This window comes from Ochotona curzoniae, unplaced genomic scaffold (assembly GCF_017591425.1).
Source record: "Ochotona curzoniae isolate NIBS_2020 unplaced genomic scaffold, NIBS_Ocur_1.0 scaffold_2476, whole genome shotgun sequence".
NCBI lineage: Eukaryota > Metazoa > Chordata > Mammalia > Lagomorpha > Ochotonidae > Ochotona > Ochotona curzoniae.
The window spans coordinates 9,508,281-9,522,944 of NW_024467095.1; the positions used below are offsets into that span (position 1 = coordinate 9,508,281).

The 14,664-nt window shown below is 45.6% G+C and overlaps 1 protein-coding gene across 1 annotated transcript; it reads right to left on the reverse strand.

Moving 5' to 3' along the window:
- Nucleotides 1-7,572: 7,572 nt before the first annotated feature.
- On the reverse strand, nucleotides 7,573-14,664 carry LSMEM1 (leucine rich single-pass membrane protein 1). Its single transcript, XM_041002447.1, has 4 exons — nucleotides 13,829-14,664; nucleotides 12,653-12,784; nucleotides 11,146-11,274; nucleotides 7,573-8,127 (listed from the first exon to the last, which is right to left on the reverse strand). The coding sequence occupies exons 2-4, from the start codon at nucleotides 12,777-12,779 to the stop codon at nucleotides 7,997-7,999; spliced, it is 387 nt and encodes a 128-aa protein (XP_040858381.1). The 5' UTR covers nucleotides 12,780-12,784; nucleotides 13,829-14,664; the 3' UTR covers nucleotides 7,573-7,996.

A 14,664-nucleotide genomic window follows, 5' to 3' on the forward strand; every position in this document is an offset into this window, starting at 1 on the left:
TGTCCAGGATGCTGTCTCATGTGGGAGACTGTGAGGTTATCTTCCATCCCTGGAACACCTGCCTGGGGCTGTGCAGTGTCCTGTTTCCATCCATGGTTTTGGCTCTTACTCAGTTTGCAGTTTCGCTGCCACTGTCAGGAAGAGTCAGAGCAGACAAAATGGCAATTCGGTGACTACAGAAAGCTCTGGGATCTTGGGTCAGTTTTTTCAGTAGGGGAAACACAGCAGACAGGTGTATAACCGAAGCAAGAACTCTTAGCTCTGTGAATCCCTGAAGCATTATTACAAAGAAGAGTTAAAGACAAATTTAGACTAGAGCTCAATAAGGGATATTGCAAATGGAATCATTATGAGTCTACTCAGAAAAAAACATTTGCAAGTTCCTGAGAGGAGCCAGGCTGGGGCATGCTCTCTTTTGATACAGTAAAGGTTGAACTGTGTGACAGATAATATCCTAGACAGAAGAAATGATAAACTGGGACCAGAATGGTCTAGCAAGATAATCTGCCTGCGGTGTCAGCATCCCATAAGAGCACTGATTCAAGTTCAAGCTGTTCCACTTCCCATCTTGCCCTGTGCTTATAGCCTGGGAAAGCAGTAGAGGATGACCCAAGCCTTGGGACCCTATACCCATGTGGGAGACCAGAAGCTTCAGATCAGCTCAGCTCTGGCCATTGTGGTCATTTGGGGAGTGAACCAGCAGATAGAAGATCTTCTATCTATCTGTCATTCTCTCTGACTCTGGCTTTCAAGTAAGATATATAAATCCTCAAAACTGAAATAGGGGCAAGAACACCCTGAAGCCAATAAACCTCAACAATTTACTTATTGACAAAAAAATCCTTTCGGTTGATCAGGGAAATGAGACTTCCTCACAGGGTGCTATAAAGTTTTGTCATTGGAAACATTATGGGGAAAGTTTCTTCAGAAGTGTCTGGTTACCTCCTGGTGCCCTCCAGTGCATTCTTTGCCTGCATGTAACCAGGGTGATTTTTTTTTTTTTTAATCTAGTACAAACTTTACTTTGTATCTCTTCCTTAAACATTGCAACAGTCTCTGCTGTTCTACATAGTCTACAGCTTCTCACAGCCTCACCACCTGCTGAGCCTCATCACTCACCATCTCCTTCAGGTCTGTGACAGCCCAGATAATGCCAGCTGTCTCTTGACTTTTCACCCATCCCACCCCTGCCCAGAAAACCACACCTTCCTTGTGCCTAGCTAATTCCTGCACAAGTATTAGGTTGGGTCAAGAGTTCAAGCCTTCTGGAAGGTATTCAGTAGCATACTGGGTTTCTCAAAGATGCCACACCACCACTGTCGTCACACATACCCTCTGGAGCCCTGAGCTGCCCATGTAAATGGCATTGTTCTCTTGAGCCTGTGAGGATGCTCCAGTTGCATGGAGAGGCCACGTGCAGGGGTTTATGCTGACAGCTTTCTGCCCAGATGCCTGCCAGACACATGAGTGAAGACAACTCTCATCCTGAGCTGTTCCAGTCCTCCAGGCTGAGGTCCCAGACGCTGCAGAACACAGAAAATCGATCTCACTATGCCCGTCCCGAATTTCTGACCCACACATTTTATGAGCCCAATAAGCTGGTCGTATCATGGCATTCAGTTTTGAATCAGGCTGCTACCCAGCACCAGAAGCTATTCTATTTTTCTTGACCATCCAGGTCTGCATTTGGCTCCTGTTTGGATTTCAAAGGCACCTGGGACCTTTGCCATCCTGACTTCCATCTTAATTTCTTGTCAACCCACTCATCCCTGCTACTATCCACTTGATATTCAGTCTGTGGAAATAAAGACCACATTTTCCTATGGAAGTTGTATCCCCAGCATGACACACAGTAACTGCAAATAAAGCAGGTAACGAATTGAGATCTTCAGTAAGGCAGTGAGTACTAGAAGGCTGGCCAACAGCTCCCCACCAAAAGGAAAACCCATCCAGAAAATGCCCTCAGTGAACTAGCTGCTTTGCCTGCAGGTAAGGAAGTCACCTCCTGCCAGCATAAGGGTTAACAAGGGGCAAAACCCAATTCCCACTCTACAACTGGCTTTCAGTGTGTGAATATTTCATCAAAGGAAGACAAGAGAGGCATGGGGAGAGAGACCCAGAAAGCAGAAAGGTTAAAAGGTTACAGCTGTGCCTCTTGAAGGCAAATTATACTGTGAATTTTGACCACAAAGGGACTCTGGGAGAGAAACAATGTCTGGCTGACCTTTTATCTGAGGCCTGGAATTAATTATTAATCACAGAGTCTGACCCAAGTTTATCAAGACTCAAGCAGAATACTGATTTCAACAGTGGCCTTTATGGGGTTCGAAAGATCTAGGGAAGAGGGTCGGAATGTCACACAGGGGAAATGATGAAAGGAAGATTAATGTCCTGGGTAGGGAAGAGGCGAGGCAAGCATGGAGTCAAGCTTTTCCTCAGAGGATCTGGAAGCAGACGCTAAAAAATAATAATAAAATATTTGAAAACAAGTACTATTATTTCATTTTGGCTCCTCTTTAGAATCAGAGACAGTGGATTAGAAACATGTCTTGCCACGTGGAAAATAATCATTCCTGTCAATAAAATAACATTTAAATAAATCACACAAGGGAACTTGAGTATTGGGATGGAGATTTTCTTGGAAGGAAATTATAATTTTTTAAGATCTATTTTGACAGCAAAGAAAGATCCCATTTGAAATTTTCCTCTTACTTCACCCTCCTGGTTCCTTTTCAAAAGCACTAATAGGAAAAAGGGAAATTATTAATAAAGGAACTAATTCTGACAAATGTTAGAGTAATATACTTTCCAGAATATTCCTCATTCTTCCAGAAAGAAAGGACTGGGATTTCATAGAAATAATTCCTTTAAAATGAAAGCAAAAATCATACTGTTTTTTTAAGTATGCAAAACATGTACATAAATACAAACTGGTCTCAGATTATCCTTCGGATATCCATTTCTTTCTTCTGAAACTTAAAAATCCTTGAATTGTTTTCTTTTGGACCCATTTCAAGAATAGCATTAGGGGTGATTTTTGGTGTTTGTACCAAGAAGAAAATGATCCATTCCATCGGTGTGTGATGTTATTACAGACATTTTCTATTTTAATCTTACTCATCTTAATTAAGGAACTGCCTTCCTCCCAGCATGGTAGGACTTAGGAGCACGGCAAACTCCTACCACCTAGTGGAAGAACTGTCCACTCTTTAAATCTGCCTCCGAGTTTGGAACACATTCGTTGTTGGTCAGTAGACACATACACTTTCAAAAGTGTTCTTTTAAGGGAATGAGCTGCTAACACATGATTAATCAATGAAAACTTGCATAACTTCAGCCCTGCTATCATTTCTGGGTAGACAGCGGTGACTGAGCAACAGGAATCTTCTTTCCTGGGCAGCACTTGTTTCTCTTTGTGCATTTGTTTAGTGTTCCTAACCTCAAGGTCTAGGCGTGCGTGGGTGCCACTGGGCACAATCTTCACCTCCTGCATGTAGCAAGTGTGACAGATTCACATCCAGCGCTGTGGATGTTGGCCCTTCACTCTGAGAAGGAGTCGCATGTCTTCCCTTCCCTCCAGCCTCACACAGGGTCCCCTTTTTTGAGCACATTTGAGGTTATGTTTTTATCCTAAATGGACAGTAATGTGATATTTACTCACAGGTATGAATTTTTCAGTGCTTTGTTTAGTGTGCTGGCCTCTTGGCCTTAGAAATGGTGCACTGGTGGCCAATGCATTGGCCCATCTAGCCAATCCTCTACCTCCAAGCACTGGGATCCCATATGGGTGCCGGTTCGTGTCCCAGATGCTCCACTTTTCATCCAGCTCCCTGCCTGTAGCCTGGGAAAGCAGTTGAGGAAGGTCCAAAGCTTTGGGACCCTGCACCCATATGGGAGACCTAGAAGAGGCTCCTGACTCCTAACAGATCAGTTTAGCTCAAGCCATTGCAGCCACTTGAGGAGTGAACCAGCAGATGGAAGCTCTTTATCCCTGTCTCTCCTTCTATCTGTAAAACTGCTCTTCCAATAAAAATTAAATAAATCTTTTTAAAAAATAAAAGAAGGGATGGATTAAGGATCTGACTGGAACAATAGAGAAGGGAAAGAAAAGAGGAAGGAGTCAAAAGGTCAAGACACAATACAATAAAATGTAAGTATTCAGCAAGAATATTTTTTAGGTAATATGGATATAGACACATAATGTGTTTATACTTTTTTATTGCTCAGAGGAGCCATCATGCCATCATCCATAAAATTATCTTGATTACGAAGACAGAGTCCTTGGTTAAATAAAACTCTGAAATGGCACAAAAATGGTAGAATTTCTGATCCTAGCACAAAAAAATTAAATCCATGAATAGGTTGATATGGAGTCAATAAATGTCAAGAAAGAGACATGGGACCAGGGCCCGGCAGTGTGGCCTAGCAGCTAAAATCCTCGCCCTGAACGCACCGGGATCCCATATGGGCGCCGGTTCTAATCCCGGCAGCTCCACTTCCCATCCAGCTCCCTGCTTGTGGCCTGAGAAAGCAGTCGAGGACGGCCCAAAGCTTTGGGACCCTGCACCTGTGTGGGATACCTGGAAGAAGTTCCTGGATCCTGGCTTCTGATCGGCATAGCATCAGCCGTTGCACTCACTTGGGGAGTGAATCATCGGATGGAAGGTCTTACTCTCTGTCTCTCCTCCTCTCTGTATATTTGACTTTCCAATAAATAAATATTAAAAAAAGAGAGAGAGAGAGAGAGAGACATGGGGCCAGCATAGTGGCAAAACAAGATAAAAGCACCTGCCTGCAGTGCCAGCATCCTGTAGGGCCACCACCTTTGTCCTGGCTGCTCCCTGCTTATTGACTGGGAATACAGCAGAGGATGGCTCAAGTTCTTGGGCCCCCACACCCATGTGGGAGGTCTAGAAATAGCTCCTGGCTCCTGGCTTCAGACTGGCCCAGCTCTGGCCATTGTGATCACTTGAGGGTAAACCAGCAAATTGAAAGTCTCTCTTCCTGTAACTCTGATTTCCCAATTAAAAAAAAAAAGAAATATAATCAATCAAGATCTAACTAAAGGTGATGGCCATGATCATTAAGATTACAAAGATACTAGGAAAGTTTACAAACTATTCAGATATCGAACACATCTTGTAAAGAGGAACTGCTAAGCACATCGTATAAGAGGAGACGATTATGAGAACGAGTGTGAATGTAATTTGGACCACAAAAATCCTGGGAGAGTTGGCAAACCATCCACTGCTTAGCTTGGTCTCCTCAAATTAAGTTAGTCCTGGCTTTGGATCTACTTAGCTCTGGCTGTTGTGGCCCCTTGGGGAGTGAACCAACAGACGGAAGATCTCTGTCTCTCCTTGCTGTATATCTGACTTTCCAATAAAAATAAATGAATATTTTAAAATTAATTTGTAGTCCCTAAGTGAAATTTATAGGAACTTAGAAAAGTTGAGCCTGACTTATCAATATTAAAGAGAGAGAAAGAATAGGAGCCTAACCTGGTTCTGCAAATATTTAAAATCATTTTATGGCATGAGAACCCAGATAATTTTAGCATTTGAGAAGCTATGATTAAAGTATTAATCATTTTTTTCACTTATTTGCTCTGCTCCATTTGTTCATCAGACAATAAATTCTCTGCAACAGCAGCATGCCACATTCAGACAAAAATAATAAGCTTCTTACAATTTCTGTCTTTGAGGATGCATGCATGAATAATGAATCAGGTTTCAACATTTAAAAGAGACCTGAGAGTTAAAGAAGACCAAGGAAAAAAGAAAAAGTGGGGTCATGGCTTCCCTCGCCTGAATTCAGCTTTGTTCTCTCAGCCTACTCATCCTTCACCTTGTTGATGCGTGGAAAAATTCCAGATGCCTCATTCCCACTGGGTGGCGCATTGCCACAAAAACAATGTATAAATAGTTGATTCTTTTTTGAAGATTATAATATATTTTTATTTGGATAGTTAGATTTACTGAAAGAGGAGAGACAGAGAGAAAGAATTTCCATCTAAGAAGATCTGAAGCCAGGAGCCAGGAACTGAGCAGATCCGAAACCAGGAGCTGAGCAGATCCGAAGCCAGGAGCCAAGGGCTTCTTCCAGGTCTCCCACACAGGTGCTGGGACCCAAGGCCTTAGGCAGCCCTCAACTGCTTTCCCAGGCCACAAGCAGGGAACTGGATGGGAAGTAGAGAAACCGGGATACGAGCCAGCACCCATATTGGATTCCAGCATACGCAAGGCGAGGACTTTAGCCACTAGGCCACCATGCCAGGCCCAATAGTTGATACTTTTAAACACACTGAATACAAGCGGTTCATTTATGAACCCAATACCAAGCGCTGTTATAACCAGAGTATTCCAGGATGGAATTGTCAGAGGCATTTCCTTTTGACAGTCTGTGCAATACACACAAAATAGTGCAGATCCGAAAAGATGAAGATGATTGAATAGTCACCACTGCATGCTGTAAAGCTCACACGTTTCCTGGGTAGAAGATCTCTATTACTGAGCATGAAACAAACTCGCTGTGGTAGTGGCATGTCGAGAAAGCATCACAGAGCAAGCAGGAAGGGAAAAACCGGCTTGGTCCTGCTATTGTTTTGTTTTGCCTCGCAGAGTTATTTCATCAGACCATCTCAGATTAAAGTTTAGATAAAAACAAAAAAAAGAAGAAGTTCTGCATGGTATCCATCAATTTTAAGGAAAAGATTATATAGCATTAATTGTTTTTTGAGTGTGAAACTAAGGAAAATGTCTTTTGTTTATTAACCATATAGTGATATAAAATGTTTGTATGCAGGTATGTGCTTAATTTTCAGGTCAAGCCGAATATCTTTCATTAACTGGAAAGGACAAAATTGGGCCCAGCACAATGGCTCAGTGACTAAATCCTCACCTTGCATACACCGGGATTCCATATGGGTGCCGGTTCGTGTGCTGGCTACTCCAGCTCCCTGCCTGTGGCCTGGGAAAGCAGTCGAGGACCTCCCAAAGCTTTGAGACCTGGAAGAAGCTTCTGGCTTCAGATCAGCTAACCTTCTGTCATAGTGACCACTTGAGGAGTGAACCAGTGGACAGAAGCTCTTTCTCTGTCTCTCCTCTGTGTAAATCTGACCTTCCAATAAAAATAAATAAATCTTTTTTAAAAAAAAAACTAAAAAAGAAAAGGATTATAGTACATTCTTCAATCGACTTGCACGATATATAATAAATAAAAGATTTTTCTATGACTCACATGTTTCCTAAATTTACATATTTATCACTATATCTTTGTCCTGTATACCTTGCTTGTTGTACTAAAACAAAGCAGGTTTCAAGTATTCCAAATGCATCCTGTCCTACAAACACCACAGCCCTATCAGACTTTTTCCAAGCCAACCAGTAGGCTCCTGAAGGATTTACATATAACTTTTCATCTCCTTTATCGCGTCTCTGAGTACACTGATTTACAGTAATGCTTAGTAAACACTGCTTGAATTAAAAACTCAGTCTTTCTCTTTTGACCTTTGGCTCCACCTCACACACAAAACTACTACTCACATTTGCACACAAATCAATATGAAATCAGTTGCCTGAATGCTCTTTTATTGAAAAAGTGAACACCTGGTTCTCTGATGGATGAATTCTGGGGCTTTGGCAGGAATTTGCCAAGGAGTATGAGGCATCGCAATGGCACAGTGACCCTCCCCCGTTTGTAAGAAAGCTGCATATGCACGGTTAAATGCTCTTACTCTCTGAGGATTCTCCATGTGAGCCACACCGCTGTCACCCCATGATAGCTGAAGCATGTCCCCCCAGAAGATGAGGCTGCGCTAAGGTCACCCCTTTCCAGCTCCTCTTCCCCAACCCGCTGGGCGTGGAGTTGCACCCTTCCATGCTTGCCACACATAAGACCCAGGTCACGTTTCTGTTCAGACAAATATGTTGCCTGGAAGAAGCGACTTTCTCAGGCCTGAGGTGTCAGCAGTCCTTCTTGCAAAATCATTTCTTCTTCAGTCCTGGGCCGAGTCCAGTTGGTTGAGCCGCTGGACAATCATGTTGTTGATTTTCTTCAGATCATCTATGTCCCTTCCCTCAGCTGTTAGTCTCCTTGACACATCATCCATCCTGTGTCCGGTCTGAACTACAATGCGGAAAACAGACAAATGTTATCTCAGTTTCCAGTGAGTTCCCCTGGGGGACATCAGAGCCTTAGTGGGCATCTAAGCACTGAAAGACACTCTTGCCCAATCCCTGGCTACTAGAAACCCAAGGGAGAAGCGAGTAGAGACTGATACTGCCTAGCAAGGGAAGTATTTTTACCACCTGTTGATGCAGCCTTTGGCTGAGAAACTGCTGTGAGTGGTCACAGGAAACTGCCAGCATGTCTGATGACCTCACCAGAAGCAACGATGCTACACCCGTTCTCAGAAACAGCTTTCAGTCCTTGAGCTCCAGCCTATCGGCTCTGAATTGCCAGTGCCTAATGAATGTGTAGTGACCCCCTCAGACCACTCCTAAGTCCAGAGGCACAATATTTTCCGAACACACAGAATCTTCGGTATTACAGTTAAGCAAGGCAATGGACCATTCGGATGCTGCCCGCTTACCAGAGTTAAACTCTCCAAGAACCACTATACAAAACCATTGCTTTCTATTGGAGTTCCTTCTCATGTCTATTTCTAGCTTTCTTTCAAAGCTTTTCATAGGAGCTTACAGAGTTGGTCACAGGCTGCTGGGCTCAGCTGATAAGCAGGTTCTCCCTCAAATGATATCGGATGAAATCTGGTCCCAAGACATGAGTGTTGGACTCAGTGCTAGGCAGAAGTAAAACTTGCTTCTGGGGGAAAAGTGTGAAGCTGATGATATCTGTAAGAGATGACATCATTTCTCCCCTAGCTGGAATCTCCCTGCGGCAAGAACACCGACTCAGGCAGTCTGAAGTCAGGAAAGGGCAGATGAAATGACAGCATGTTAAATCCAGGCAAAAGCATCAGAACAATTCCTGATGATGGGCTACAGGGTTCAGTGAGAACTGGTGGGATTGGTTTGGGAAGGAACCACATGCAGCAGGAGCAGACAGTATCTGCCCTGGGGAGAAAGGAGGTCCCAGAGCTCAGCGGATCGCCAGGCTGAGGAGCTGATGTGAGCAAGGCTTGGCCTGGTGCAAGACTACAGGTGCACACACTGATTTCTGGGGTGATGCACAAGTGAGAAAACCTAAGATGGAGTTAGAAACATAAATGTGACCTTGCACTACAAACTTGGAGTTGATGGTGAAATGTATGGACTAGACAAAGGGAGCAAGAACACAAGTTTGCTCCTTATGCCCTTGGGAATAGTAGAGAATCTCTCACAGGGGACTCCTACACTGGCCCCTACCCATCTCTGCATTCCCTTGTCCCCAGGGGACAAGACCTACCAAGGTTGAAATTCCTCTGAAAAGCTGGTCCCAACAACTCCTCCATTAACTTGAAATTCCCCCACTCCTAGTAACAGCCCCCAAGACCCCATATTATAAAAAGCCCAGCCTGGGCCTGGCGTGAGAGCCTAGCAGCTAAAATCCTCACCTTGTACAAGCTGGAATCCCATATAGGCACTGGTTCTAATCCCTGAGGCCCTGCTTCCCATCCAGCTCCCTGCTTGTGGCCTGAGAAAGCAGTTGAGGCCTTGGGACTCTGAACCTGCAGCAGAAGAGGTTACGGAATCCTGGCTTCAGATTGGCTTAGCTTCAGCCGTCACAGTCACTTGGGAACTGAATCAACAGATGGAAGATCTTCCTCTCTGTTTCTTCTCCTCTCTGTATATCTGACTTTCCAACAAAAATACACAAATCTTAAACAAACAAACAAAAGAAAAAAGCCCAGCCTGCTGAAGAACTGGGCCTAGTCATGTGGTCACTCCATCCTCAGCCAGGCCAATAGCCACCCTCTTTGACATGCAACTTGGCTGTGAGTTCACTTCCCATTTCTCCCTCTGTTTTTGCAGCTCTCTCCCAACATTGGCTCCCCCACTTTCTGTGCTATTCTCTAACACTAGATAAAAAAAGGTTGGGAAAAGAAAAGAAAAGAAAAAGCAAGCAAGCCTAGGAGTAATGGAAACCAGGTGCCTACCATTGGCAGCTTGGGCTGCAAATGGGAAATAAAGTGTTTCAGAATTGTTTAGTAAACATGGTGCTGATCACCAGCACTGTGCACTGAACGCAGTGGGCTTGCTCCCAGAAACCCTGTCCCTGAGCAGTGGAGCTTACTCGAGTGTTGCTTTTGCCCCTTTGTTGCTCTCACAGTAAGCATGGACTGCCCATGATACGGTCAGGCAGCTAGTTCAGGGTCAGGAGTTTGGAAGCCACATCTTCCCCTCCTATATAATTCTTTCTGTCCACCTGTGAGTCAAAGGATGCTTACCCATCATTCCCTGGAACCTGAGGGGGCAGTATTGTATAAACACTCCCCTTAATGTATAGTAGTAACTATGTAATGGAGACTATCATATCTAGGTATGAGGATACAATACAGTTATCCATCTCTAATTCTAGTTCTAAGATGGACTCCCAATGAAACTGCTAACTGTATCTTGACAATAGAATGCTGGACTCTCTGCCATTGCAAATGCCCACAGTGATGGATATATGACTATTTATGAAGAACTATACTATAGTAATAATATAGGGGAACTCAGTGTGGGGTTGAGGGGACTTGGGGAGGGGGTAAGAAAAATCCTAGGGCCTATGAAACTTTATCATAAAGTTATAATAATAATAACAAAGAAGTAAAAAACCCTCCCCTTAAAGCCTGTTAAAAGCCCTGCCGAGGAGGGGCTGGGTGCCTCATCATTGGCTCCTGCTTCTTGGCTTCTGTCCTCGCTCCATGTCTTGCTTCCTGCAGACAGACTCCAGGGAGAGAAGGCAGCAATACCTCTCAGCCTTACTCTTCCTGGCTCACTCTTCCTGAACTCGGCCCAAGTATGTCTGTATTCCTCGCCCTTTGCTTAAACTGTGTTGGTACCTGCCTTTAAAATGCTCTTTAAGTAAAAAGGCAGGAGCCTAGGAAATAAATGTTTGACCCAAAAATTAGACCACAGCACCAGGAGTCAGGGACACATTCCAGGAGCCAAGTTGAACCACGAGCTAGTAAGTGATGACGGCTCAGCCAGTGCTACTTACTGATTAGAAAGATGGCAAAGGAGACCAGAGCCAGGCTGACCGTCAGCAGGATCAGCAGCCCCACGAAAAGCAGACTGCGGCTTCCATGTCCTGAGCTTGTGCCAAGCTCTGGGATCTTCTCCTCTAGAGCTAACAGGAAACACACAGAAGACAGAGGTAAACTCAGCACACAATTCAACAACAGATGTGAGCAGTAATAGCAGCCCCCTGTCGGCCTTTAACCTAGACACACTCGGTGTCCCTCTGGCATGCCTGAGATGTCCTTAGAATGCCATCGGGCCAGGGATAATTTGTGATTTCTTTGCTTTCTTCTACACTGGTATGCGAAGAACCAGCAGGCTAAGCCAGTCCCAAGTTCCTTGAAGGCTGTGTCAGCACGGCAGGAACAAGGAATGGGTTTTTCCTGGGAAAGGAAATGAAGAAGTTGAAGGCTGAACATCTCCGGGGAACCCATTGTCTTTCAGGAACGATCAGCTGTGCCTGCATCCATTTAAACACAAGCGGCCCTGCTTCCTCCTGCAGCTGCTTCCATGATGGGCGGGCTTTCGAGGCAAGGTTCTTGTCAGGGTTTTGACATCGAACAGAGGCTACAGCCTTGCTCAGAAAGCCCAACCCATGACTTGTCTGACATTACTCACCATTTCTAAGGTCTAGGGGCTTTGTAATACCTCGCTTAAAATGAAGAAGAAATGGAGAAATGTGGAGGGAGTGGAGCTGACTTCCTCATGCTCTCCCACTTCTGTCTCACCGTGCTGCTTCATTATGGGCAGATAGCTCAGTGGTTAGGGCCCAGACCTCATAACATCCTACAGCAAGCCCCTCAATAGCTTTTGTTCCCAATCAAAAATCAACAGAGCCTGAGACTCAAACATTCATTTTATTGTGACTGCCTGCAATAAAGACAGAGGAAAATCTGAACCCATTAAAATGAAAATGAAAGAAATCATGTCTAAAGGATTTAAAAGGGGAGATGATAGATATTAAAACCAGGACAATGCGCTTAGCTGGAATGCATATGAAACAGATGACAAGTAGGCAATTAACACCTGTGTTTGGGTGCTCGCGTGCGAGTTGGCAAAGTCAGGGCTCAGACAGAACTCACAATGAGGCGGCAAGACAGGCAGAGCCCCCGCAGCCCTTCTCCTAACCCTTTACTGGGGAATTGTACTTCACACAGAAAACAAATGTGACTTTGCTGCCCAACATCATTTAAATTCCCTTCAAAAAAAAATCTGGGTGAATAAATGTTTAGCCTGTGCTGTGAAGCAAGGCGGAAAACGGGCCCCATCACCTTTCCAGGAACTTAAACGCTCAGCATTCCTGATGACACAAGTTCAAATGTTAATATAAGGCCCATAATCCTGCCAGGTCTTCAGAGGACAGAAGCAAGAGGCCCCTAACAAACCGACACGCCACACCAAGCTGTCCCAAGCGGCTGCCGGGCACAGGCACTCGTCCATGCCAGCCTCGGCTCTGGCCAGGCGGTGGCACACATACACATACGTACGGAACAGATGCTGCGATTCAGCCGGACAGAGATTCAGTTTGTTTAAGTCATTTATGGAATCAACGATATAAAGCTTCCTGGCTTCGGGGACCTCGTGAGAGCCAGTGTCCTGAGAGGCGTGACTCATTGTTCCTGCAAGAAAGTACCAATGTTGAAAACCAGAGCCTGTTTAGGCAGAAGAAAGCTCTCTCTTTCCTATTTCTGCTTTCCAAATAAATAAATAGTTAAAGCAGGGGAAAAAATCCAGCAACAAAAGAACCAACCAGAGGGGCTGGCAGTTGTGTAACAGCCTAATCCTCTAGTCGCAGCTCCAGCACCCCATATGGGCACTGGTTCATATCCCCAGCTGCTCCACTTTCCCTCCAGCTTCCTGCTTGTGGCTGGGGAAACCACAGAGGGGTGGCCCAAGAGCCAGCCTGACTGAAACTGACTCGGTGCTAAACGGGTACATGATCACGTGGCCCTCAAATCAAGATCCATGCTGTTTTGACACCCAGCCGTTGCTGCCTTTGACATCTGAAGGCACCCAACCAGGCTCCCTCCGCCTGGGTGCTCTACGGACGGGACACCACCCCAAACCCCTCCTGCCCACTGCAGCGTGCGCACCGAGAGGACAAACCCTCACCCTTTCAGATGGCGTGGGCCACCGCACGCCATGGGCCACTGTTGTTCATCACAGCTAATACTCAACCCTTCTTCCCATGTAAATAATAAGCCATACAGAAATATTCCAGCAAATAAAGATAAATGTCTGTGAAAAACTGCTCAGCGCTCCCCCCACCCCTCGCAGGTGTCTGGTATCAAACCACAGAAATACCTCCCACCTGTGTCGCTTGCCACGCAATCACAAGAGCTGTAATAGGACATCATTGAAAGCTAACAAGCAGCTTTATTGAGTGAGTCAGGGTAATTTGTTCTTTAATTCCATTTCCGAGCCAGGGCCTCTTCACATTCAGGCATTTTAAAAAATGGAATACAAATTGTTTCTATCAGAAGTTAAACGCACAGACACAGGCAATAAAAGAGTCCCAGACTCAAAAATGATAATTCAGTCTCCTTAGACTAATAGCATGCAAATTACTTACCCTGCCAAAAAACCCCCGAGAGCCTTGGCTGCTGGGTCACCGAGGAAAACCCCACGAGAATGCAACCAAACTTGCTACCGACCCTCGTTACCTTCCTTCAGCAGCCTGCGCTGCGAGGAGGCCCTGAAGCCCCAGCGTGAAGCCGTACGTCTATATTTAGTGTTAACACAGCCACGCAGTGTAGGATTCCAAATACCAGCTTCTCTTGCGCTGTCTGAAGTGTCCAGGAAATATCACTCCCAATCTACGCTTTGAACAAACAGCCGAGGGGAGCGCCCTGTCTGATTGAGTCGGTCTCCCACGAGGTACTTATTGGGCTGCAGTTAGTGCCCTTATAGGGCTAACGGGACTGGGAGCCAACAGACTGGCAGCGTTTCTGCGGCGACACGCTTCCATATAAGAACGTCCTGCAGCAGCAGGAGACTCCAGACCAATCAGGGAAGGCAATCAACAGGGACGGAATGTGGTTGTGACATTGTAAGCAGCATGCTAGCAAGAAGCTCCCGGGGGGCTCCCAGAAGCTAGAGAAAGCAAATTAAGCGTGGGGCTGCATGGGAAAGGCAACGCTGCAGCTCCTTTGGTGGAGCTGGCTTTCTGTGGTGGTCTGTGTTCCTCCCACACCCCAGGAATATCAGCATTTCCTCGTGCGCATGCCGAAGGAGCTTCTGCCCTCTAGCGGAAGCAAAGGATGCTGCAGGGGTGGGAAGCTCAGCCACCCGAGCAAAACCCCAGAACCCGGATCCCAGGGCTGCTGAAGGTGTGGTCCTTTACAATCTCACCTTGTGGTGCCAAGCCTAGATGCGCCCGAACCATCCTAGAAGTGGTTTGGACACCAGTTTGAGACCCAGCTGTTCCTGCTTGCAATCCAGTCCCCTGTTACTGGCCTGGGGAAAGCAGTGGAGGCTGAACTAAGTAAGGCCTTAGGCC